This window comes from Xiphophorus couchianus, chromosome 4 (assembly GCF_001444195.1).
Source record: "Xiphophorus couchianus chromosome 4, X_couchianus-1.0, whole genome shotgun sequence".
Taxonomy (NCBI): Eukaryota; Metazoa; Chordata; class Actinopteri; order Cyprinodontiformes; family Poeciliidae; genus Xiphophorus; species Xiphophorus couchianus.
In genome coordinates this window covers 28952196-28976386 of record NC_040231.1, presented here as the reverse complement: position 1 = coordinate 28976386, position 24191 = coordinate 28952196, and the positions used below count along the sequence as shown (strand labels likewise).

Sequence of the window (24191 nt, the reverse complement as noted above, 5' to 3'; positions counted from 1 at the left end):
TCATTCCCCATCACTCCAGGTCATTCAGCGCCAACAATCTTCTAATTTTGTTCTTTCTGTAAACGTATTTTATTTTAGCTCCCATTCCTCATTTGAGTGTGTTTCTAACATTCCAGTGCCACTTTCCCTGATGAGGTTAATCCACACCGGCCCCTTTGTAGCAAGCAGCAACGGGAACCCGCGGAATCTGTGCAGGCATTTACAGTGCATCTTTCACGTCTGTGTGTGTGTGTGGGTGTGTGTGTGTGTGTGTGTGTGTGTGTGTGTGTGTACCGAAGCCCTCTGTGACCAGCTAATCTTTCCTCGTCAGCATGTTTGTTCTCTCTCAGCTGGCCCTGTTTGATATCTGAACACAGCTGCAAGGGAAAGGAGGAAAAAAAAGAAAAAAGAATCTGCATCTAAGTGTGTGGGATTTGTTGTGTGCACGTGAGATTTGATGAAGGAGCCAAGGCAACACAAGCAAGCTTTTATCATGTGGCTCTGCTGAACAGGTTGCAGGTAGGAGTGTTTTATGTAGGCGAATAGGGGTGTGTGTGTTTGCAGGAAAGCTAAAGTATAAAGGCTCTAGCTCACTCCTCCCAGGCCTGGACAACAGAGCTCAGTGTTTCTCTGGGTCAGTGGGCTAGTCGATAGCGTGCGCTGGGAGAGCAGAGGGTTAGTTTCTCAAACCCCCACTGGAGTTGACCTTTGTGGTAGTGCCGAGTCTCTCATCCGGTCTTGGGTATTTATGTTTTTTTTGTAATATCTGATGAAAATCTATGGGAAATCAATGGCAAACATAAAAACTGTCAAATGTTAAAAAAAGGTAAGCCTCTACATTTATCCATGCCATCACCAACTGTTTTTAAAAGCTGCAACTGTGCAGAATTAACTCGCAAAGACGAATGGTGAAAATAAGCACAAAGTTCACCAGGTACATGGTTAGTAACGGTTATTTTGGAAATCGATTAATCTTTTGATCTGATAATCAGGTAAAAAAAAAAACTGGCCCATTCTTCATTGAAGATTTTTCATTTAACCACTTAAGCCTCCTTTATGCAATATTAGAAACTTGTTAAAAGATGCAAATATTTCAATTCCTTTTTTTCCAAGTGTCAAAAATACCCTTGATTAATCAATCAATCAAATATAAATGTTTTTCACTAGCCTCTCCCAGCCTCTTACTTGAGGCACTCTCAACTTAAATCCATCTTTGCCTCTTTGACCCTCGCTTTTCTGCATCTGAATTGTGCATGTTAACACGCACACACACCCTAGCCCATCATCTACAGTCTAATGTTTAATTCATATATCATAAAAATGGGGATTCCTTTTCTGTAAAAGCTTCACCCTGGTCTTTAATATCTTTGTCCAGAGGTGAGATCTCTCAATGTCGTTGGCGTTGACTTGAAGGCTTTTCTTTACGGAGACTATTAGCCAGAAACATATTAACCTTAAGTAAGACGTCAGTCTGTATGATCCACAAGTCTAAATTATGTTGCCTGTGCAAAAATATTTCTTCTACACCAAAATAATCTCCTCATAGATATTCTGAGCTTGAAATGTAGAAACCCTCCAACTTAATAGGAATATGTCACAATCAATAAAAATATATTTTATTTCGTCTCAGAAGGAGTGGAAATTGGTGAATAAATCTTCTCAGTGCCTCCGGACTATTCCATCTGTGGCTCGCATTCTTACAGATACGCTTTCTTTTATTTTGCAGTTGCATTTTTTCTGACTATTTTTTTCTACACTTTGTGCACAAGGACTCTTATGACGGCGTATTAGTTCCAGACTAAACATCGTTTTGTTTTTTAATTATGAGGATAGAGCAGGGGTGGGCAATCCTGGTCCTCGAGGGCCGGTGTCCTGCAAATCTTAGAAATCTCCCTGGTCCAACACACTTGAATCCAATAACTGAATCACCTCCTAAGTGCAGTCAAGTTCTCCAGAGTCCTGCTAATGACCTCATTATTTGACTCAGGTGTGTTGAAGTAGAGATGCATCTAAAAGTTGCAGGAGACCGGCCCTCGAGGCCTGGAGTTGCCCACCCCTGGGATAGAGTCATAATTTTACAAGAATGCAGTCATAACATTGGCAGAATAAAGACTCAGTATTGCCAGTTCATTCTTTGACATGGACAAAGTCGTTGGCTCAGTTGTTTCAAAACCCTGCTACTCACAATAATTTGATGCCAATGCACTAATTTTTCTTATTTGTGTGACTGATAACTTCAACTGTACAACTTTTTATTATTTTTTGTGTTGGCATTCTCAGAAAATTACTACTTAATTGTCCTAATATTACAACTTTATTTTGGTAAAATTATGACTTTGTTCTCAAATTATTGCGACTTTATTCTTATGGGTGTTTTATTATTACGACTTTATTCTTGTATTATTATGACTTTATCCTTGCTTTATTATGACATTACTCTTTTAATATTATGACTTTGTTCTTTTTTATGGCAACTTTGTTCTCATATTATTATCCTCATATTATATTGACTTTGTTCTCTTATTATTACAACTTTTTTCTTGTAATATCTCAACGTTATTGTCGTATGACAAAATTCTTGCAACATTTTGACCTTTTTTCATTTTATTACAACTATTCTCATATTATTCGAACTTTATTTTGTAATAAGACTTTTTTTTATCAGAATTTTATTCCCGTATTTTATTCCTGTATTCCTTGCATTATTTTGACTTTGTTCTCATATTATAACTACATCTTGCATTATCACAACTTTTTTCTTGGATTATTTCAACTTTATCATTGTCCGACAATGTTCTTGCAATATTACGACTTTATTCTTGTAATTAATAAAAAAAGCATCTTAGCCTGGCCTAAATACTCAGCCACAGACGCTGGAAAACCTGACTGTGTCAAAAATGTGACAGCCAAACAGCAGGAAGTTACGTCAAGTGAATAGAATAGAGAGCTGAACAGGAAGATGGTCCGAAAATTCATCTCTTCTCCGGGCCCCAGAAAATCTTGGACCGGCTCTGAATAATGCTCCAGAGTCCATTAACATGCCTGGCGTGCCAACAGTCGGTGAGTGAAATTCGACCCGACTCGTGTTGGACCAACACCTTTTGTTTTCCCAGAAGAAAACAGGACGTGGCCTTCAGATCATAAAGCTGTTTATTCCCAACTCAAGACTCCGTTTTTGTACGGGCAAGTTTAAAGGCTAACGCTAAAGCTTGCTGATCTGAGCCAGACTTAGCGTGAGCTTACCGGGGGTGGAAGCTAAATGGGGCGAATTAAGGAGGGGAGGAAACGAGCTAAAGAAAGACTGGAACAAAGCAAAGAGAAACACAGTAATGAAGACAAAAAAAGAAGAGCATCTCTGTTCGCAGATATCAGATTAACAGGCTGTGCTTTTGTTGTGTAGTTGTCAGCTCAACAACCAATGGCAAAGTGGGTTGAAATGAAAAAAAAAAGAAGTTATTTGGTGATATTTATAGTAGGAAGCAGCTCAAAGTGGGAGCAGTTTTATTTCCCTTTCATGGACAGCCTTAATTAAAAGTTAGGAAGCTTCTCTGAGGCTAGCTAGCTTTTGAGTTAGCTGTGGTGACCTGCTGTCTCTCTTCCTCTCTGTAACACACACACTCACCACCACAGCTGTTGTGTAGACATTAATCCCACAGAGGAAGCAGCGCAACAGCGTTGTGACCACACATCTCAAATAGATACGCATCTCGTGCGTATCTGAGCGGCGGTGTGTTTTGAGCGGAGAAAAAAGTTGGATCTTTTTCAAGTAACTTCCTCTGTGGGCCAGACGAAGACCCTGGCCCCCCGACGGGAACCACAGAGTCCCACAAAGTCCCACGAACATTCGAGTCGTTTACGTTCGCCACGAGAGGCGAACGTAACTGCTGCATATTAGCAGCAGCAGCGCTCTCTTTAACAGACAATGTCGTTCTGCATCATTATTTCTTTGTGGGTGACGGTCACATGGTGATGAGGCTGATTCAGTGTCTTCCTGTTTCTGCAGATCCACCGAGACAGAGAGGCGTCGTTCCACCAGACTTGCAACCCTCAGCACTCAGGTAGGAGGCTCCAGTTTCCTCCATCACGTTAGAAAGATGGCCTACTGTTTTATGATTGTTGATATTTTTTTAATGCTCTTGTTTTGTTGTGAAGTTTTAGATATTTCTATAAGCTTGCTGCTTTGTTTAACGTGTGGGTGTTTTCAGCTAGAAGCTCATCCTTTCAAAATTTAGCCAATCGATGTCCAACTTGACCGCTTTTCAGTCTGCTATCGCTTAGACAAAGCAAAGGCACAGTTTTTAGAGAGCATAGGTTACCTTGAACATAACTTAAAAAAAAACAAAAAAAAAACAGAGAAGGCCCAGCAGTCTGTAGGGCCATTTTTTTTGCATCTCAGAAGAGGAAATGAAGGCAGATAAATACAACATAGATGTTCAAAAACACTAAGCTGAGACTTTTTCACATGCTGGTGGTTTTTGGATGTTCAGATCAAAGCGACAACCTTTGAGTTGGGTAAACATCAAAAGTTTTCTCAGGTCTTCTTTTTATGCAAGTGGTGCAGCTCAGGAGATTAGATTACAATATTGTATTCGCAGTAAGGAGATGAGATTTTAGCTACGTTTCTTAGAAACGTAGCTAAAATAATCCAATCCGTGTTTGACAAGACTATGTAGTGTGATTTTTGGGCTAATTTAATTCTAAGGTGGTTATGGTGTAAAAAAAAACATCGGAAATGTGTTTTTGCAAATAGATTTTTTTTTTTTTTTTTTAGAAAAAGTCTATTAGTATTTTAGACTTTGAATTATAGATGATCAAAGGCAGTCCAAATTCATAAAAAGAAATCTTTAGTTTAACATCAGCATTACTTTATCAATAATACGTGATAATTGTTTTTGGTACAAAGTTTTTGTTTCTCCACTCTGTTTCTCTGTATTTAGTTTTTCCACTAAGTACACTAAATGCTGCAACATTAGCATGACATTAAATATGAATATAATATAGTCAGTCGGAGTGGTTGGCACTTTACCAAGTATTGTTATCCAGACTGAGCTGAAGTTTTTACTTTATTTAACACAACTTGAGAACTACTTAATTTCTACCTTCAAAATAAGAGAATTAAACATGGATACATGGTGTGAAACTTAAAGCACTCACCATCATATCTACATAGAATACTTTTTCACTCTAGGCTCACCAGGCAAAGTCACTTGCTAACAGCAGTTAGCGCTTTGTCAGACGGCCTTCAGTTTTAATGTGGCATGTTAATATAATTGCTTGCGTAGCGTTTTGTCATTTAAAAGTGCATTTTTTTTAACAGTGCATAAATTTTTTTTGTATTTAACTTGACATTTTCTTTCCTTTTCCACCACCGTGGCTGTGTTTTCACTGAAAACATTGTGATGTGCTGCTGAGCTTTTCCTGCTTTCTTTTTGGTATGTTACTGCATGCAACGAGCAGGAGAAGAATGGAATGCATTATTTAGCTGGCTCCACAGGGGTGATGGCATTGGGATTATTTATGCACGCAGTTGAAGAGAGCTGAATTTCATTAGACTTAGAGAAAGTTGAAGATGAAGCAGGACTGTGGGAAGAGATGTGATGTAAACCCAGCTGAAGTCGAGGCAATAGTTGAAGTAACAGCAAGTGGCTCATGGGGAAACATGTCTCCACGGTGACTCGACTTCTTATGCCTTACATTCAGCGCTAGTTTAGGCTGACACTTCCCATTTCTCACGGTTGTGTTTCTTCACTCGCTTGGTGTTTTTGAAAAAAGACTGCGTCAAACTCTCAGCTAGATCCGTTGTGCCTAGGCCAGTATCGTTCTCATGGTATGATAACCCACAGCAAAAATAGCATTAAAAATGTATGCAGTAATCTGCAATTTCATCTAATAGTTTTTATTTGAAGTTATAACAGAAAATATAGGGTCTGCTGTTAGAATAATCTGCACCATGTGTCTATTTTCAATGGGAATACACCCTAATATCAAAACTTGGAAGAAATCTATATTAATTTTCAGCTAATTGAAATGCAGTGTGCATCAACAGGTGGGGGAGGGGGCTACCAATGCTTCAATTTGCTGCAGAAAACAACAATCATTCCAGCGTTTCCTCTGGCCTCTCATTAAAGGGACTTTAGATCGTTGGAGATTAATAGTGAAAAATCTTAGAGGTTTAAAAATGACCTTTTTTAAACCTTGATGTAACTTGATATCAATTTCTTTATTTATATTGTTCATATAACATTTGCTACTGAAATAGGAAAGTTGGCTTTATGGTTTACATCATCAAAAGTACATCTGAACAACCTTTTTTTCGGTGGAAATTAATGTCCTTTGAACAAACAAGACTGAATTATTGATCTATAAGCAAAATACAAAGCAGGCAATAGACCAGTATAAAATATGAATGGTTTTATAGTTTGACACAAAAATATATTATGGAGTAGTTTAGTGATTCCACACTAATAGTTATAAATATTCCTACCTATTACACCAGTTCAAACACAGAACAAACCTTAATATTCACAATATACAGAGTAGATTGTATATCTCCTCCAAATAAGCTAACATTTGCAGTTTTTCTTATTTCTGCTATTGGTACATCACTGAGGTACCTAGATCTCTGTTATCTTAGCACTACTAAAGAAACTAACATTTACAGTTTTACTTATCTCAGCTCCTGGGTGTACAGCCAATCAGCTACTGTAAATAATAACATGGCACTCCAGGATTGGCTGCTTTGCAAACATGAACATATAGCATGCAAAGTTGCATTACTGCTCGGTATTTCATTTTCCAAAGATGCAATTTCTTTTTGGCATACGCTGTAGGTAAAAAAGAAAAAATCTGCAAATTGGTAAAATTTCAACTAAATATTTGGAGTTACCTTCAACAGAAAAGTCAAATACTAAGACGCAAATAATCTAGAGTTCACTGTATGTTCCTCTGGTGTTACTTCTACATATTTTTAGGTTCGAGCTACACAGAGTAACATAGAGGGTAGGCGTGATTCTAGTAGGCGTGATTCTAGTCCTACAGCGTTTCATATCTATTAAGCAGTTGACGTCTTCAATAATAGTCTAAAAATATCAAAGACTTTTAAAGTTTTTTAAATCAGTTGATATAGCCAGCGACTGGTTCTTCCTTCCTGCCGGTCATGACCCCTTTTTTTTTTTGCAATAAAACAATGTCACGTCAAATGCGAGGCTATCTGACTGTCACAAGGGTGTGTATAAAATTATGACTGCAGACATTCTCACCTCTCAAGAGGTGAGAATTCACAGTGATGAGACTTGGTTATTATTGAAAGCAGTTACTGCTGCTAAAGGTTTTTCGACAAGCGGACCAAAGTCTTTCACACACTGCTTCTGCATTTCGACTTAGTTTTGTTTCAATAAAGAAGACGGTGTAATCTGCACAGTATGTAGCAAAACTGAAGGCAAGGATTCGGTGAGTTTTTATTTGGTTCTTATAAAACTTTAGAACCGTTGTACATAACGTAAGTACTTGACAAATGGCAAAAAGATAGAAAATATGTTATTGGCCTGGTAAGTTTGCCCACACAGTCTAAATTACAAAAAAAGGGACAAACAATGCTTTATTTGTGAAGGAAAAGAATCAAAATGTGAATCAGTTTGATAATAACGAAAGCAGCAGCAGTGGGAAGAGAAAGCTAAAGACAGCAGCAGAGGTGTCATGCGGAGGTAAAATAGAAGGGAGGGTAAAGGTTGATTTCCTCTGCAGCAGCTGGACAATAATACTCCCTTCCTGGTGGAAATCTTTTCCTCTCAGCCTTTCTGCCTTATTTATTTGGTGATATAATAACAGACAGGAAATCCCTCTGCCAGCTAATCCGCAATCTGCCCATGATGGAAGACTTGGATACAATGCTTAAAAACAAGGAAATCAGCCCTTTCTTTCCTTTTTTCGTAGTACACCACCGCTTCATTTTCCAAAAATATCTAGTAGTCTGTTAACTGAGGATGATTTCATGGGATTGTGTCATTCAGATCAACATCAGTAAAGTTACACTAGCATTCATCATTTGTAGCTATGACAAATTTAGCATCTTTAAGCGACCGAATGGAAACGATACTAAAATCGTTTTGCTCGGGCATCAGAAGTCACTTTCCTTTAGCTCTTATGTTGTGGATTAAAATACTGGCACACATAAAATAAATTCTCTTCGATGGAGAACATGAAATATGGTTTTCCTGGAGAACAAAATGTGTAGTGTTCTGGTTTTATCTATCTTTTATATGCCTCTCCAGGCATTTGTTATTTTCATACATCTTAAGCAGAGAAGGGAGTCCCACTCTTAATTGGTTAGTGGTGATGGTTGCTAGTAAGCACGAGCAACTTTGGCTTTATGTATCCTCCATCTTAATGTCCTCATTTCACTGGAGCCCCAAAAGCGTGTTATCGATGAATGCGCTCAACGCGTGCAACCTGGTTGTTATTAAAGATGCTTGGTTAGGAGCAAAGATAAAGTTTCACTTCACTTTAATTGAGGTTGTATAGCGGAAAATCACTAGGGTGTCATTTATCAGTGTCGAGGTCAGTGTAATTGACTCTGGGAAAGTAATTTGTAGTGTGTCCTGAATCAAGATTAAGGTTTAGATGTTAGATTTACTTATTTATTTTAACTCTGAAACAAATTCACACTGCGCCCCATTTATCAAATGCTGGCAAAGATTTGGGCACAGCAATGATTATAGGAGAAGTTCCACTTGTGATTTATGGAACCATGAATTTAATTAATTGTTTTGAACAAATGAACATTGATAGTCTGGTAGATGGAAACAGTCGTGATATACATACCATATATTCATTGTTCTCCTGGCCTTGCTCACAAAATTTGTCACTAAAGACATATTTCTCTCATATCCTTAAAGCAACAGCATCTCAAAAAAGGATTTCTTACACAAACAAGATCTCTGCAAATGTTATCTCTTTAATTTCACATTGTAGCTGGCAAATATGAGTGTCGACTGAGGTACTGTCTCCAAATGGCAGCTTAAATTATATATAGTTAAAATGAAATCCTACTGTCTGGCGTAATATTGTGCAGAATGGCTTTTACAAAACACTTATGGGTGTGATTAAGGCGCCTTTCTGCCATCTTGATGCGTTTTGTGAACACAACAATGCAGTTAGAGGTATTAAAGTCAGTTGGTACCTTTTATACTGCAATCATATGCCAATCGAGGTTGTCAGAAGTCGGGCCTGCATTGTCTGACTTGTTTACAAATCAGCAGAGGTACGCCTTCAGAGGAGTGATGCAGTGATGACGTACGCTTTGGGTGACTCTCCGACCGCAGTACTTACAAACATAAACAAGACTTGGGAATCATTTCCATAAAAAGGGCAAAAACATCTCGAAGCATTTGTGTAGCCTAGAAACCGGATCATTTCGTCCGCCGTAATTGTTTTTTAAAAGTATGGTGTCCGTAAATCCTGACGTCAATTTCACACAATATCTTCAGTCTTCCTGCGTTGGTGCCTTCTTCCGTTTTTTAAACTCACAACTATGAGAGTTGTGAGTTTAAATGTAATGTTTTTTCACTGGTTTCTCAATTGTTGACAGTATGTGTCTTCATGATGTGAGCTGCCTTTGAACTGCCTTGTTCCTCAAATGTGCTACGCAAATAAGCTTGATTGATTGAACTCTGTGGGATATCGCCGTCTCCCCTGGTGATTCATAAATGGCCAGAAGAATCGGTTCATCTTTGCCGGTTTACTAGAAAATGTTTTATAAGGCAGAATTTTTCTGAATTTCTCCGGAGCACACCCATCTTGTTCTCATTATCTCCTTGAGTACTGTGCTTTCTAGATGTCCAGTTGAAAAATCCCAATACCTAAAAAGCCCATTGTAGAGAGCACCAGTGTAGAAATCCTTCTAAATGCCTAGTTTCCTTATCCTTAAATCTGTTTCTAGTATTTGACATAACTCTATCCTGCATGCAGGAAACCCTCGCCTTCTATGAACTGTTATGCACAGGAGCTCAGCAACGCTGACTGTTTCGTTTTCCTTACCTGCTGATCATGACCTTGCTGTATTTAATGTTCTGCTCCAGTCAGCAGTTACTCACAACCAGTCCAGATCCATGCAGCAGTGTGTTAAATACAACAGCAATCCTCCTGAGAACACCTGAGCTCAGTCACAGCTAGCAAAGCGTATTCTAATTTTAACATGCTTTTGTTTTGATTATTGGTGGTTAGGCTACTGCAATGAAACATTTAATGCATTCAGCTTCTCTAATATGACTGAGGATTAAAAATTATTCTTTTTTTTTGATTATAATTTATTTTAGACATCAACAAACATAATAATAATACTTTCATGTTTCTAAGTGTAAATACAATACCATACTCAAATTTACATACTAAAATACATGTAAATACACCACTTATTTGGTGACTGTAAGTCTGAAAAGGAGTGTGATGAAGTTTAACTTATATAATCATGCCCCTTTTTCATTCATTAATTCATAGCATATGTAGTCTTCCTATTTCTAGTATCCTTTCCAAAACAATAAACCAATAATAATAATAATAACTCATTAGTTGTAACCCAGAGGAAACAAATCACCTGAAATCTGGTGCTGCTGAACACTGTTTCTCTGAGACATGCTGGACTAAATACTGTCCAGCACAGGAATAAACTTCAGGACACAATGTGAGAAAAGGCGTGGGGTTGGATCATCTCTTTCATTGTTTGAAAAAAATATTGGCTGATTAATACAGATTTAAGTCTACCGCTGCCGGGGTATGAATAATTTGGGCCGTTGTGTGAAATGGTAATGAAATGTCCGACGAATTCAGATTTTCTCAGTACTCGTTTCAACTCTCGTGACAGAAAGTGGACTTCTGAGCAAGTAATAAAGTTTGTTGCAAACCTAATTACAATGGTGAAGAACTGCCTTGACATTCACAGACGCAATTCCACAAACAGAGAGTCGGAGAAACGGTGAACAAACAGCCAAAGTTTCTTCACTTCTGTGTAGGACAGGTCGTGTTTGTGGTGTAGGAGTGAACGCGGAGCAGCGTCTCCCCTGACACTTTATTACTGGCTCTTTTCTTTGCCGGAGCAACCGAGGCTGGGAGCCTGCCAGGTTGTGTTGCGGTTTCCTGGTCTACACTGAGTCATTGTGTTGCGCCGCTGATTGGGATGTTCCATGATATTCCTTCTTTTCTGGGCGAGGCTGTGTCCTGTTCAGCTCAGTTTTATTCAGTAATGTTAGTCATGCAGGAGTGGAGATGCTGGGTGTCAAAGTAAAAACGAGGCATTGCAGACCACAAACACATCAACCCTTTAGTTTAACATAGATTCATGTTAAATTTGTGATTACTGATATTAAGGTCAACCAAGAATTTAAAAGTTATGGTCTCAAAACTCCTAAAATATTCACAGTTTAAAAGATTTTTAATGGAATGCCATAAGAAAGTGATGTAGTGAACAAAGCTTCCCCTCCCTCACTTGTTGCTGTGCATTGCCAGACAGCTGGCTTAAGAAGTGTTGATGTTCTGACATGTGTCTGGCCAGAGATTAGTCTTAATCTTAAAACTACCACTAAATGTAGCATTTACATGTCAAAAATTAAAATGAAGAATTAATGTTATAGATATTCTAACATTACCAATAGGGAAGACTCATTATGAAAAGACGTAGCGATATCAATATTCAATAATATTGCTGTTATGACTGTGAACCAGTATTTACCATTCATCCATCTCATCCATTATCATACACGCTTATCGCTAGTGGGTGTCGCAAGAGGAACTGGTGCCTTTCTCCAGCGGTCAACGGGCCGATACCGATATGTTAAAAAAATGACTAAAAGGTCCGATACCGATGTTGGTACCGATTAATTGGGCATCCCTAATTAATCAGCAAAAACAGCAGTTGCTAAATTTCCTGCTCTTTTTTTCTGTTCAATAAAAATAATTCGATCACGTCTACATTTTTTTTATTTATCAAAACTCTGAAATAGTTGTATTTTTTTTGCTCATGTTGCTTTATTCACTGGCAAATGTAACGCAGCCTTTATATGCTTGTATAATATAGGGAGCAGCAAGGAGATCGCTAACTCATTTGGATCTGTTTTGCTCCAAGCTTCCACTGAAACATCCGGCGGCTTCTCGACTTTTCACCTTTGTTTTTATTCAACATGCTGACTCGGATTTAGATGTGCATAAAACACACATAGCTGCAGAACACAGCAGGATGATTCAGCAGGATGTTTCACTAACGGCAAAAAAAAAAAAAAAACAACAAAAAGACAAGAAAATGCAGGCTGGCAGAGAGAAAAAATAAAAATTAATCCACAGCTTGTGATTTTATCTGATTTTATTTTATTTTTATCTAGCCACTTTAGCTTTAATAACATAAAGCTACATAATTTTTTAAAGTTTAATCAGTAACACTTTTATAACAAATTTATGTCAGATCATGATTTCTTGGTTAATGTCAAGTTGTCATAACATTTTGAATAATGTCAACTTTGCATTAAAAGTGTCATGATTTACTAAATGGCACTTTATGACAACAGTCATAAATATTCATGAAGACTTCCTCATGTTTATGACAGGTGTTATGTCATGTTTATGACGGTGTCATGACAGTCTTATTCACAACCTGTCCAATAAAGTGTTACCAAAAAAATATGTAATAATTAGTTTTTCATCATCATTTTTATCTCTATTGCAATAGTACCACAAAATATCATGATACAATTCTAAGTCCATATCATCCACCTCTATTTGCAATTTTTTAATTAGCGTAACTTCTCAAAATGAACTAAAAACTCCTTAACATCTGTCAGATCTGAATACTTGCATTGATTTGTACAGGATGCTTACGAAATGAAAATCTTGATAAAAAAAAACAACTACCAACGGTTTCATCGTATTTACACATAAACCTGATATGATCCAAAACACAAAAGCAACATTTAATCCTACTGCTTATTGACTTACTGAATGTTAAATTATTGCTATTTTTATTTAGATTGACAGACTTTAGCAAAGGCATTGACTAAATCCCTGTTAACCTTAGTTTTTAAGTGTGCAACTGTCACCATTTAAAAGTTGGACATGCCTACACACAACAGTTCAGTAAAAGACTTCACGTTTCTATTACTCTGTGACGGAGAAGCCGTCACGAGCTGGGACTTAGAGTCCGTGTTAGCATGCCCGCACAACCGCGCACACACGCCGACAAACGCATACATAATCACTAACTTACTTTTGTTGCAGCTTGGACTGGGGCGGTTCATCGTGGGTGCACACGCGGTGTTCCTGCTTCAGTTAAACATTCATTCTAACCTATTTTTAGCATTAATACGTTTTCCCGGTTTTGTTTTCAAGTAGGGTGTTTCCGGATTGTGGCGTGCCGGGAGTGAGTCACATGAGGAGGTGATGTCATCAGAGCGCACTGGGTGTTGTCTATTAAATTGAGTATTGTATTTTGTTTACAAGTTTATTTATTTATTTTTTCTATTATTATTATTTTGTATACTTTACAAACTTCAAACTGATTTGAAGTTTGACTCAAATCAGAATCAAACTTCTGATTTGAGGTGGAAATAATTAGTATTTTTGCTAGTTTGGATTGTCTGTGGGCGGAGCCTGTGGCTTTAAAAGCAGGGCTCTGCTCCACAGGAGGCAGTCTGTGGTTAGACTCCTGAGGAAGTCACGCTGGAGGTGATGGACTATTGCAAGTGAAGGTACTAATGATTATTTAACCTGCTCTGGATGTCCTTTTTGTGTGATCTGCACCTGCCATCTTTGTGAGAGCTGAATAAATCCTCTTAAACGATCTCCGACTTGCAACAGTCTTTTTTTTTTTGACTAAATCATAATAGAACCCCGTCACATACTCCATATTGATTTAATGCAGTGCTCACAGGTGTGTGAGCAGCTTCACATTCAGCAGCAACCTCCACCACCCACAGACGCATCAGAGCGTTCTCCACCTGTTCGCTCTGTCCTTTCTTTGCTGCGTGTGTGTGTGTGTGTGTGTGTGTGTGTGTGTGTGTGTGTGTTGTGGTGGACTCTGTTTAGAGCAGCAGGAGGAAGACAGCTGTCAGAGCTCACAGTCCTCTGCTAGTTTTGGTGAACAGGTGTGAGTTGGTGGAGTCTGTAGCAAACATGCTGTGTGCTCTGGCGTACCCACCAGCTTTTACCGGATAAAGGCCAGAAAGGTTTTCAAACACACGCTGCTCAGTAGAAGAAAAAAAAAAATCATATGCCAACATGGAATTAAAGGTCATAGTAGGACTTCTCATGATCTAAAAGAAGTAAGATTGTTACGAGTTGAACTGGAAACGAGATGAAATCAAGACCACCTGCTGTAAAAGTAATACATGTTATTAACAGCTGGTCTGTTTAATAGTATGTTTTAACCAAATATTGATGAAAAATGTGTCTGATAACTGAGCAGTTTGTGTTTTGGTCTGTAGTGGGATGTTAAAGACAACATTGACCTCTCCTTTCCTCTTTACCCTAACCTCACTCCAGTCAAGTCTGAATGTTTAGGCCTTTGTAGGCGCTACTTGTCAATCTTCCAGTGTGCAAATTTAAGCATTCATGAGAGTATACAGTTATTTATAGAATATTTTAGACATTGCTATTCAATGTTTCTTGTTTTTGTGTCTTACGTTCCTTCCTAGCAAAGATGTTACAGCAGCTGGCTGTGTTTTCAGCTCTGAATCTTGACGGTTTGAAGCTGCAGTATATAACTTTTATTAAAAAAAAAATAAATTTTTTTTTTTGTTGTGAAAGTGTAAACTGACATTGATAATCTGTGAAAAGATTTATCTCCTCCACCTCGTCCCTGAGCTAATATTAAACAGTTCTCCCGACCAAAAACAGTAAGAGCCAGGAGAAGGGTCTTAGCGCTGTCAATCAACCTCGTGTAATCGCTGTTCAATGTGCTAGTGGTAGAGAAACAACTTGTCATTACAGGAAAATTGTTTATCCACTATCGTCAGTGGCTATGCTAAGTAGCCTAGCATTCACGACAGACAGGAAGAAGCTGTTGAGGTGGAGGGGGACCAAATGAGCTGGTGCATGCAAAGAGATTGACAGTGCTAAGACCCACCTCCTAGCTCTGATTGGTTGTTTCTAGTTGGCACTAGAAACAACCATCGTTGTCACAGCACAATGCCAATTTGAACAAATATGTAAAAACATAGATTTTTAAAAAATCTATGTTGCAGCTTTAAAGATGCAATTCACTTGTGTAATAAACAAGTGGAGGCTAACAATAAAAACAAACCTGGGTAGTGACGCATGGATTTCAGTTGCACAAAATAAAATGAGAACATGCAGAATGAACAAAATGCTCATATTTGCCGATATCACAAGAGGTGGTGGTAGATTGAGACATTCAACTCCCATCCCCGTCCTAATTCTCTTTCTAGAGTGCTTCTGATTATTATTCTTTTCTGATATGAATGCGACACTCACATTTTGCCATACAGAACACAAATAAAAACACCTTTTGAAGAAGTTGCCTTTTGTGATGTCACCACATCACAAAAGGTGATGTGGTGGTACTTTCTTGCCTATTTTACAGAAAGTAGACTGTCAAGATGATCATTTTGCTTAAAACATCAAAAATAGTTTAACATGACATGTTCCAAAGGCAATAAAGTGAGTTCGGCTGAATTAAATAAATAAATAAAAAATCTGCTTAGTGGCTTTAAGCTACTTCCGCATCTTGAAGGATGAGCACACAGACACGTTTTAAAATAAATAAATAATAATAATAAAAAAAAAGCTACTTCCTCTTGTGCTATGAGTCCATTGAATTCAAAATGTTCCCGTGAGACAAACTTCCACATCTTTAGCTCCAAATAGGCATCTGGAATATCGCAAAAACAACAAACTGGGTGGATGACCTCATCCAGCTGTTCCTGGCTGCTGGCTAAAGAAAGCCTGCTGGTGTATCAAGCTTCCCCTTCCAGTTTGGCCTGGGATACTATCAGTACATGTCCCTACATGTACAGAAAACCATGCAAACACACTCCCCGTCCACTACTCCAAGGTCTTGGTGCTGTAGAAGCTGTGAGTTGTGTGCCGATTTCTAGACATGCTTATTTGTGGTTCAATAAGGGGTTAGGAGTAATGGTGGGTGTAAACCTTTAGAAAAAAAAAGGCTCACTGTGGGCTACTGTTAAAAAGCCGTGTTGGTTTAAGGCCACTGTAGCTTAATGAGTGGAGCTGAATGTAATTATTAAGCGGCGGGTTTGAAGTTTGGGGGGGAGTGATTTGAAACTGTTTAATGTGCTGAATTTAATTGAAGTAGTGACTGTCGTGAACATTTCTAAATTGCATGACTTTTTCCAACCTAAAAGCGTTTAAAAAAAAACGCTACAGGAAGTTCAACAAGTGTTCTGCTGTTGCTCTGTTTTTCAGAGCGTTGTCATTTTTCCTGACTTGGATTTTGCTTCTAGTTTTTGACCTCGGAGCTTTTAAGGAGCACAAGCGAAGGTTGTTAGCGGTGCAGCACAGACAGCTTCATTTAGGACGCTTAGCCATCGACCCTAAGGCTTTTCTCACCACCTCAGCTTGCTAGAAGTGTCTTCACTGCTTACACTGTAAAAACAACAACTAAAAAAAAAAAACATTGTTTTGACAGCACTGAGAGTTTCAGTTTAACTGCTGAAGGCTGAGAAAATCCTTTTCTGGTGTTGTCAGAGATTTTCCTCCTCCATTGCCAAAATTTGCATTTTTTTTTGTTGCTTCTGTGTTTTTTTTTCTATGATCCCTTCAGGAAACTATTCACCTCACAGCATTTCTGTCTTTTCATTTCCATCCCACGAGGTGTTCAAACTAGGTATTGCTGTGCTTTTCAGAATCCTCGACGTCTTCGGCGTTCCCCAGTTTACCCCGCAGAACCAGCAGTTCCACCAGCTGCCCCTCGTCCACTCACAGAAACTCTGGCAGCGACATCGAAAGCCTCCTGAATGCAGAGCCAGGATATGACAGCATCTTCGGAAAGGTCTGTAAAATTAAACCGGGGTTATGGAAAACAGCATTTTTTTTCTTCCGTAAGTGGAATATGTGAAATAAATATTGTGCTGATGCGTTGCATTAAAGTGTTACTGAAAAATGACCCCCAAAAAAGCATTTTTTTCATGCTTTAACAGTAAACTACAATGTGTCTTAATCGAATTTTATTATACAGACTAATCTGGAGCTGTGCCACACTCTGTTTTTGAATAATGAATTGAACATTTTTCAGTTTTATAAGCCATCCCTTCTCTAAACTTCCAAGGTCCTCATGGTATTTCTTCACTCATGTTCCCTAATAAACGTCTGAGGCCTTTCGCAAAACAGCTGGATTCATACTGATACAAAGATATTTGACTCTATTTTCACCTTTCTGAAATTTTGGTCCGATTAGATGTTGAAAAATAATATTGCCATCAACACCTCACTGTTACTGTCACATGACTAAGCAAAAATCACATGACCAGTTCCTTCCCCTTCTAGAAACACATAAGGTAGAAATGAAGCTATTGTTGTTATAGGCCCAGTTTTACTCATTGGACGGACACCAATATGTTAAAAGTGGCCAATACTGATATTTCGATACATCGTGCATTATTATTATTCAATAATGATAATAATAATGTTCAATTATTATTATTATAATTGAACATTATCATATTATAATTATAATATTATAATTATTATTATTCAATAATAAGTTCACTTCTGAAGTCATTTAAATTTGAGTTTTTAAAATGTATATTAGGTCTGTCACAATAACTTTTTGTTGGACTATAAATTGTTCCAGAATTTATTGCAATAAATCTTGCAATAATAATAATGCAAGAAGACATTCTCAAATTCTAACAAACATTTAGCACTAGAACTGGCAACAGAAATAACAAATAAAATGGATTATGGCATTTCTGTAAGCAAAATTGTCCTTCAAAAAAGGACAAGTTGAGACCAAAGCGCCAGACTTAATTGATTTTATTGCTTATTGCGACAGGTTCTGTTCCGATCCGATATTGAAATTGATATCGAATATTGATCTGATATCAGCCAGAAAACAGGTCTCAATCTGCATCTAAAATGTCAGATATAAGCACTGCACTCGAGCATTTAGTCCGCGCCAGCATTTCTATCCAGCAGCGCTTGTATGCGGTAAGCAGACCAACTGGTTAATAATAAATGGGTCAGTTATTCTCTTACTTTTTGTTGTTTACAGTTGTTCTCTGTTTGAGTAATATGACTTGATCAGGCCTTTCCTGCATTCCACACTAGGCCTGTCACGATAACAAATTTTGCTGAGCAATTAAGTGTCTCAAAAGTTATTGCATTAAACGATAATATAGTTTGAAGACTATTTTAAACTGATGTAATGTTAATGATATAATAATCCGACATATCCTGCCAAAAATAGATAAAAACATTTTTTCAAAAGGACACTTAACGCTGGAACTGGTAAACAAAATAAAAAAACAACCAAAAACAAAAATAAAATGGATTCTCCATGAACAAGAAATGCACTTGAATAAAAACTAAACAACATAAAATCAAAGTGGAAATAAATACTGCATTCAACCAAAAGAGTGCAGATGATGAAGTCTGTATATATTATGTTACCCTTCAGTAATAATTAGATTTAAATAGAGAAGATGGGCACATCGACTACCTGATGCAATAGTTCACTCCTGCCTTAAGCCCAGTTTACACTACACGACCAACTAAGATTGTCGCTTCCGATAATCGTAACTGATCATCCTGTAGTGTATTATGACTGATCAGGTCCAGTCGGTAGAACGTCGTGGCCGCTCCTATCTAAATTAGGCATATTCAACATGTTGGATTGTCTTGGTCAGTTTATCACTGCAGCGAGTGGGGTTTTTCCTGACTGGGATCCAGAACGCAGCCTGTTGAATGTGACAGGCAGCCAATCAGAAAGCACGGATTCTCCTCCTCGCTTTCTGAGGGGAAAGCACAGAGGGGAATCCCAAACAGCTGACATGCCACAACCCAAAGTCCAGCGGACATCGGAGATGATATGTGGAAACAACATTCATGTTTATTCAACATTTTGTGGAAAGAATATAGAAATGACAAGGGGAGGAGTTGGAGCGAAACCGGTAACTTTTCAGCTGTTCTTTGTTAACAGCAAAGAACAGGTTATAAAAGGTTAAATAGGTTATAATGATTTTCATTCAGTCAGGACTGACACTAGCCACATGCAATTAGATAGATTGTAAAGCATTGATTAATGCCTGGTTTTAAAATCAGTTAACTGGACTTGTAGCCATTATTTTGTGCCCATTGTTCTCAATGTAATTTTAAACATTAAAACGGTAAATACTAATTAACTGATGAAGCTTAAACACACAAATGGTAAAGACGGAAAAAACAGAATAACTCACCTCCACATCATAGTGCAGCAAATTAAGGCCCGTCCTCCACTCTTTTATACAACGCCTTTTCTTTTTGTTATATCTTTTATCACTTAAAATAAGCTCACAAACTATCGCTATGGCTTCTACGTCGTCAGCCGTGTTTGTTTACACTAAATTCACATGTCATATAGTGGCTTTTACGGGATTTTCTGTCTGAAATGTGAATATCGGTGAGAGAAATCAGTTCGTGTGTGGTGTGTTGCTCTTGCCGTGAGGCTGGACACACTGCATGGTCGAACCCGATCGAACCCGTTACACCTACGGTTTTTTGTCTGCTAGTTTGTGGTCTCTCAGGTTTTGAAAATGGGCGGACAATTCTAAAATCGTGTAGTGTGAACTGAGCATTACAGTAAGAAAATGAGGAAGGGAAGGGTCAGTGGAGAGCACTGGAGTTGAGCCTGTTTGCATTCAGTGTCATCAGTAGAAAGAGAAAAAGGCAGGAAGAAATTATAAAGACGATAAATTAAAATGAGGTCAATAACTTTCATTTACCGTGCGATTAATTGATTTATTGTTTATCGTGACAGGCCTATTCCACACTACAAAATATGTAATAAAGTTATGCATTATTCATGCTGATATCGCATTGGATTAATATCGTTATCGGCCAATTTTCAAAGCTGCAATATCTGTATGACATCAGAAGTGAAAATATAGAAAGTTGAATCCATCAGCATTCCACACTTTTCAGATCCGAATTATTTTCCTTCCACTTGAGCCGCCTTGTGTTGGAGTAACGCATCAAATCCAAATGAAATATTTGAGTTAGTGGTTTTGACAAGACGTGGAAAAAAAGGAAAAGAGAACTTCTCCCATGCCCTGTACGTTTCAAAATGAGAGGGAATCCGGTTTGATTTAGCAGCAGAGGTTTTACCCTTTGCTGGCTGTGCTCCAAACATCAGGTTCGCTCATGTCGAACGGCAGGAATATATTTTTGTTTGCCTCTGCAGCTGCACCTATAGGGAATATCTTCAAATGTACAACACAAACTCTGTTTCTCTCTATCTGCGTTCAGCGCCCCGAGGCTCAGACCGAGACATCAACCGAGCATCTTTCTCTCCCTCTCTCGGCGTCGAGCTCGTTGTGATGGAACGATGAAGTCCGCATGGCGCTTATCAGCGGCCTGCCGGTGTTTGGCCTGGGATGCCAAGGGGTCGGGACACGGCAGGGAATGAGTGATGGGCGAAATGCGCTGCGAGGCTCGCCAGCTTTGGTTTCAAACAAAGGCTGCAGAAGCTAAGTTCTGAAAGAGGAGGATTAGCGCCTTTGCTTTCCTCTGAAGAGAAAATGCCTTTTCTTCAGCGAGCTGCGCTAGAAAAGGGATAAAAAAAGAGGACTGTTTCATAACTCTAAAGGCCATGGCATGGATCTCATTAACACGTTAGCGCAGCGTGCATCATGTGCCCTTGTGGAAAGGAAGCGTAACATTAATTGTTGTGCGTAAAGGCATGAGAAAACCAGGAAAGCCTGAAATGTAAAAAATGCTTAATCCTATCTGAATCCTCCTCCTCCTTTTCCTCCCCGACTCCAAAAGCCGTAGCTCTCGCTGCGCCCCACGTGCAACAAACCCAGACGTTCCCTCGCTTCCCAAAGGAAGTTGCTTCTGTGGCATAAAGCGGATCTTTCTTTTTCCAACCCTCCCAACAGAAGCGGCTCTATATTAGCGCTAACACCGCAGCTGGCAGCACAATAGACCGAGTTAAAGCTCACACCTACGAATTAGCTCCAAAAGAACCTGTGAGTGTCGGCCCAGGAGCGCGTTCTCACCCGAATGCAGCTCAAAACTTTCTGCAGTGTCTTCATTAGGGAGTGTACACAACATGGTTTCTTTCCTGGCTGCAGCAGTCTTGTGACTTTGACAGTGTCTGTGTGTGTGGGGGTGTGTGTGTGTATCTTGAGCAACATCTGTGAAAGCTTTGTTTTTTTTCCTTTCTCTCCCCCCCCCCCCCCCCCCCCATCATCTAATGGTGTTTGTTATAATGTCAGTGTTGCTATAAAGTGGCTGTTGCTCGTTACGCTTAAGCCTTGCCATTTGGTCCTCATTACGCTCCATTCCTGTGGGTTAAATTGCTCCTCCAGCCTTCTCTAAATTCATAACATGCTTCAGCGAAGAAATGCTGATGTATATATAATGTGATAGCCCAGGTGATTAGCAGTGATTTGATGCGCATATGTTTTATTATTCCATTTTGCTTCATTTTATTGTTTCCTGCATGATAATCTGTGCGTTTTTTTTTGTGTGTGTGTGTTGGTTTTAAATATTCCTTCATCGATGCGTCACTGTTCTTGAGCCAGAAAGAAAAAGATTTGTTTTCCTCTGTTTTGTACCAACAGCTTTATTCTATTTCGAAGAGTTCGTCACCATCAACGTAACTCAAAAGGAAAATTGTCAAAGACAAATGCGTGGAGTACGGGTGTCCTCTGTAGAGATTTTACAATCAACACATTGTTAGCTCTCAGCAGAAGGTGTCAGCTTTGAGGATAAATAAAGCACCCACACACGGGCTTAGCGGTTCTCACGCTAGGGTGTGTTACAGCTCACCTTGAAGGCTATCTCAATTACACAGAGTATCGTTAGCAGTATCGAGGTAAATCAGCTGTTTCACAACTGGAAGAATTTCCCATCCGTGCTTGCAAACGGTTTAAAGTGCTTTTAATGAGAGTTATCTGGAGTGGCTGCAGGTTACTTTGCTGTGTACTGCTGATCAGCTGGCTGAAAGAAGGCCAGCTGATCCTTGAGATCCTGTGCTTTTCAAGGATTTCAAGGAACCCAAATTTAGGTGTTTCTAAGTACTTCCTTGGTGCTTTAGAGCAGAGATTCTAAAACTCGGCAATTTCCTAGAGATAAACTCAAAGCAGAATGGCCTCGTGAGCCAAACTGTTGGTTCAAACATTTCTATAAAACCAATTAAACATGGGTATAATAAAAATATAAACGGTTGATGTATTGGTTTTGTCTATTACTTTAATCTTTCCAACATGAGTATACTTCACAATTTTCATGTCTATTTTTAGTTTCTGCACAGGATCTCAAAACCTCATACACTGGCTTGTAAAAGTATTCACACCTCTTGTCACATTACAACCACACATAAACATATTTCACTGGAATTGTATGTGCCACGCAGATGGTCTCTATTAAGTTGTCAGGCAACTCCTGTTTGCACTCAGAGAAAAAGGGGGCTGAATACTTTATCGCACCGCACTTATCAGTTTAATTGTTGCTTGAAATGAAATTTCCACAAGCAAACTGCTCACTTTCAGGTGCATTTTCTTACTTTGGTTGGTTTTTTAAAGTGTGTTTTCACGCCTGACAGTCTGGTAGACTCGGTTCAAAATCGCAACTTTTGCTCCGTTATTCATTTGGTGCGGTTCGCTTTCACACTTCATTGTGTCAAATGAACTAATGATTGTGGTGGCGCTGCACCAAGAACCACTGAAGGAAACGACACAAAAATCTCAGAAGAAGACAGTGAGCTCCACTTCCTTTTTCACAAAATATGAACAATAATGGAGTAGCATCAGATTTGAGCAGTTGTAGGATTTCTTCTCTTGTCTTTGGTAAAAGACCACAAGCCATTTCTCCGACTAGCTCTGGACTTGCTTGTACGTCTTGATAATATTTACCCAGAATGCCTTGCGTTGTAGTTGGCTTTCGGAGCGGTCTCCGCTTGGCGTTCACATATGCATTTGAAACGCACCAGAATTTACATCAACCCAAACTGAGGCCGAGGTTTTTAGACGGATCAGAGTTTGCTTTTTTTGGTTCACATCAGAGTTCGATTGGGCATTCGCACCTCCCCAAACGCACTGGACTTTCTTGACAAACCAACTAGAGTTGGACTAAAGTGGACTAAACAGGTCTGGTGTGAAAGAGGCAAGGATGTTTGACGCTAACAGCTGTCTTTCCCTTTTTGGATGTCTGCAGAACGACGAGCCGGTGACGGGAGGAGACAGCACCAGCGAGGTCTCCGTCTCTTGCTCCTCCACAGACGACACCGCCAGCGTCGGCCCGTCCAGCTCCAGTCCGGAGGGCAGCCAGGGCCTGAGCGGCAGCTGGAGCCCAGAGGAGGGCATCCAGTCTGAGGCTACCAACGCTGAAGGCCAGGACAGTTCTGCTGCTGCTGCTGGAGGAGGACCAGGAGGAGCAGGGGACGCTGAAGAAGAAGCAAAGGACAGAGTGAGTGAGGTGCCGCGCCGTTCCGGTCTCTTCAGGAACAGCAAGCGCTCTCTGTCGCCGCTTCGCCGCCACAGCTGGGGTCCAGGGAAGAACAACGGAGGAGAATCAGAGATGAACCAGAGGAGGTGAGAACTGGAAGGAACTCATTTTGATTATAGACTCACCTATAATTCCGTTCTGACCGGTTTCCTGTTTTCAAAGAGGTCTGTCATCCTGATTGGGATTTTGACTCGTTCTGATTTTGTTACATACATTGTGACATTTTATTTACATAAATTACGTAATCTCATATTTGTCAATCGAAGGAGATTGAAGAAATGTTTAGTATTGAAATTCCCGATCACAGTTCAGGGCCAATTCAGGAAAAATTGGACAATTCCAGTGTCTTGCCAATTTATTGGCGCATTCCCAATCATTTTACCAACCTGTTGGTGTTACTTAGTTTCAGTCAGCAGGTGTCACTAGACCTGATGCCTCCAGAATCAAAGGTTGTCATTATTAAAGTTTGCTCATGTCATCTCCTTTGCACACTTTTTAGTTTAATAATGCCTTTGCTTCGACCGGCTGTGTTGCCATTCACCAGGAAG

General features: G+C 39.2%; 1 protein-coding gene across 9 annotated transcripts in view; it reads left to right on the top strand.

Annotated features, from left to right (window-relative positions):
• akap13 (A-kinase anchoring protein 13) overlaps positions 1-24191 on the top strand; it is a 134534-nt gene that overhangs the window by 64912 nt on the left and 45431 nt on the right. For all 9 annotated transcript variants that reach the window (XM_028013909.1, XM_028013916.1, XM_028013910.1 and 6 more), the window contains exons 10-12: positions 3983-4037; positions 16842-16987; positions 23353-23729. In XM_028013909.1, coding sequence (XP_027869710.1) covers positions 3983-4037; positions 16842-16987; positions 23353-23729 — 578 coding nt within the window. The remainder of the gene's footprint in view (positions 1-3982; positions 4038-16841; positions 16988-23352; positions 23730-24191) is intronic.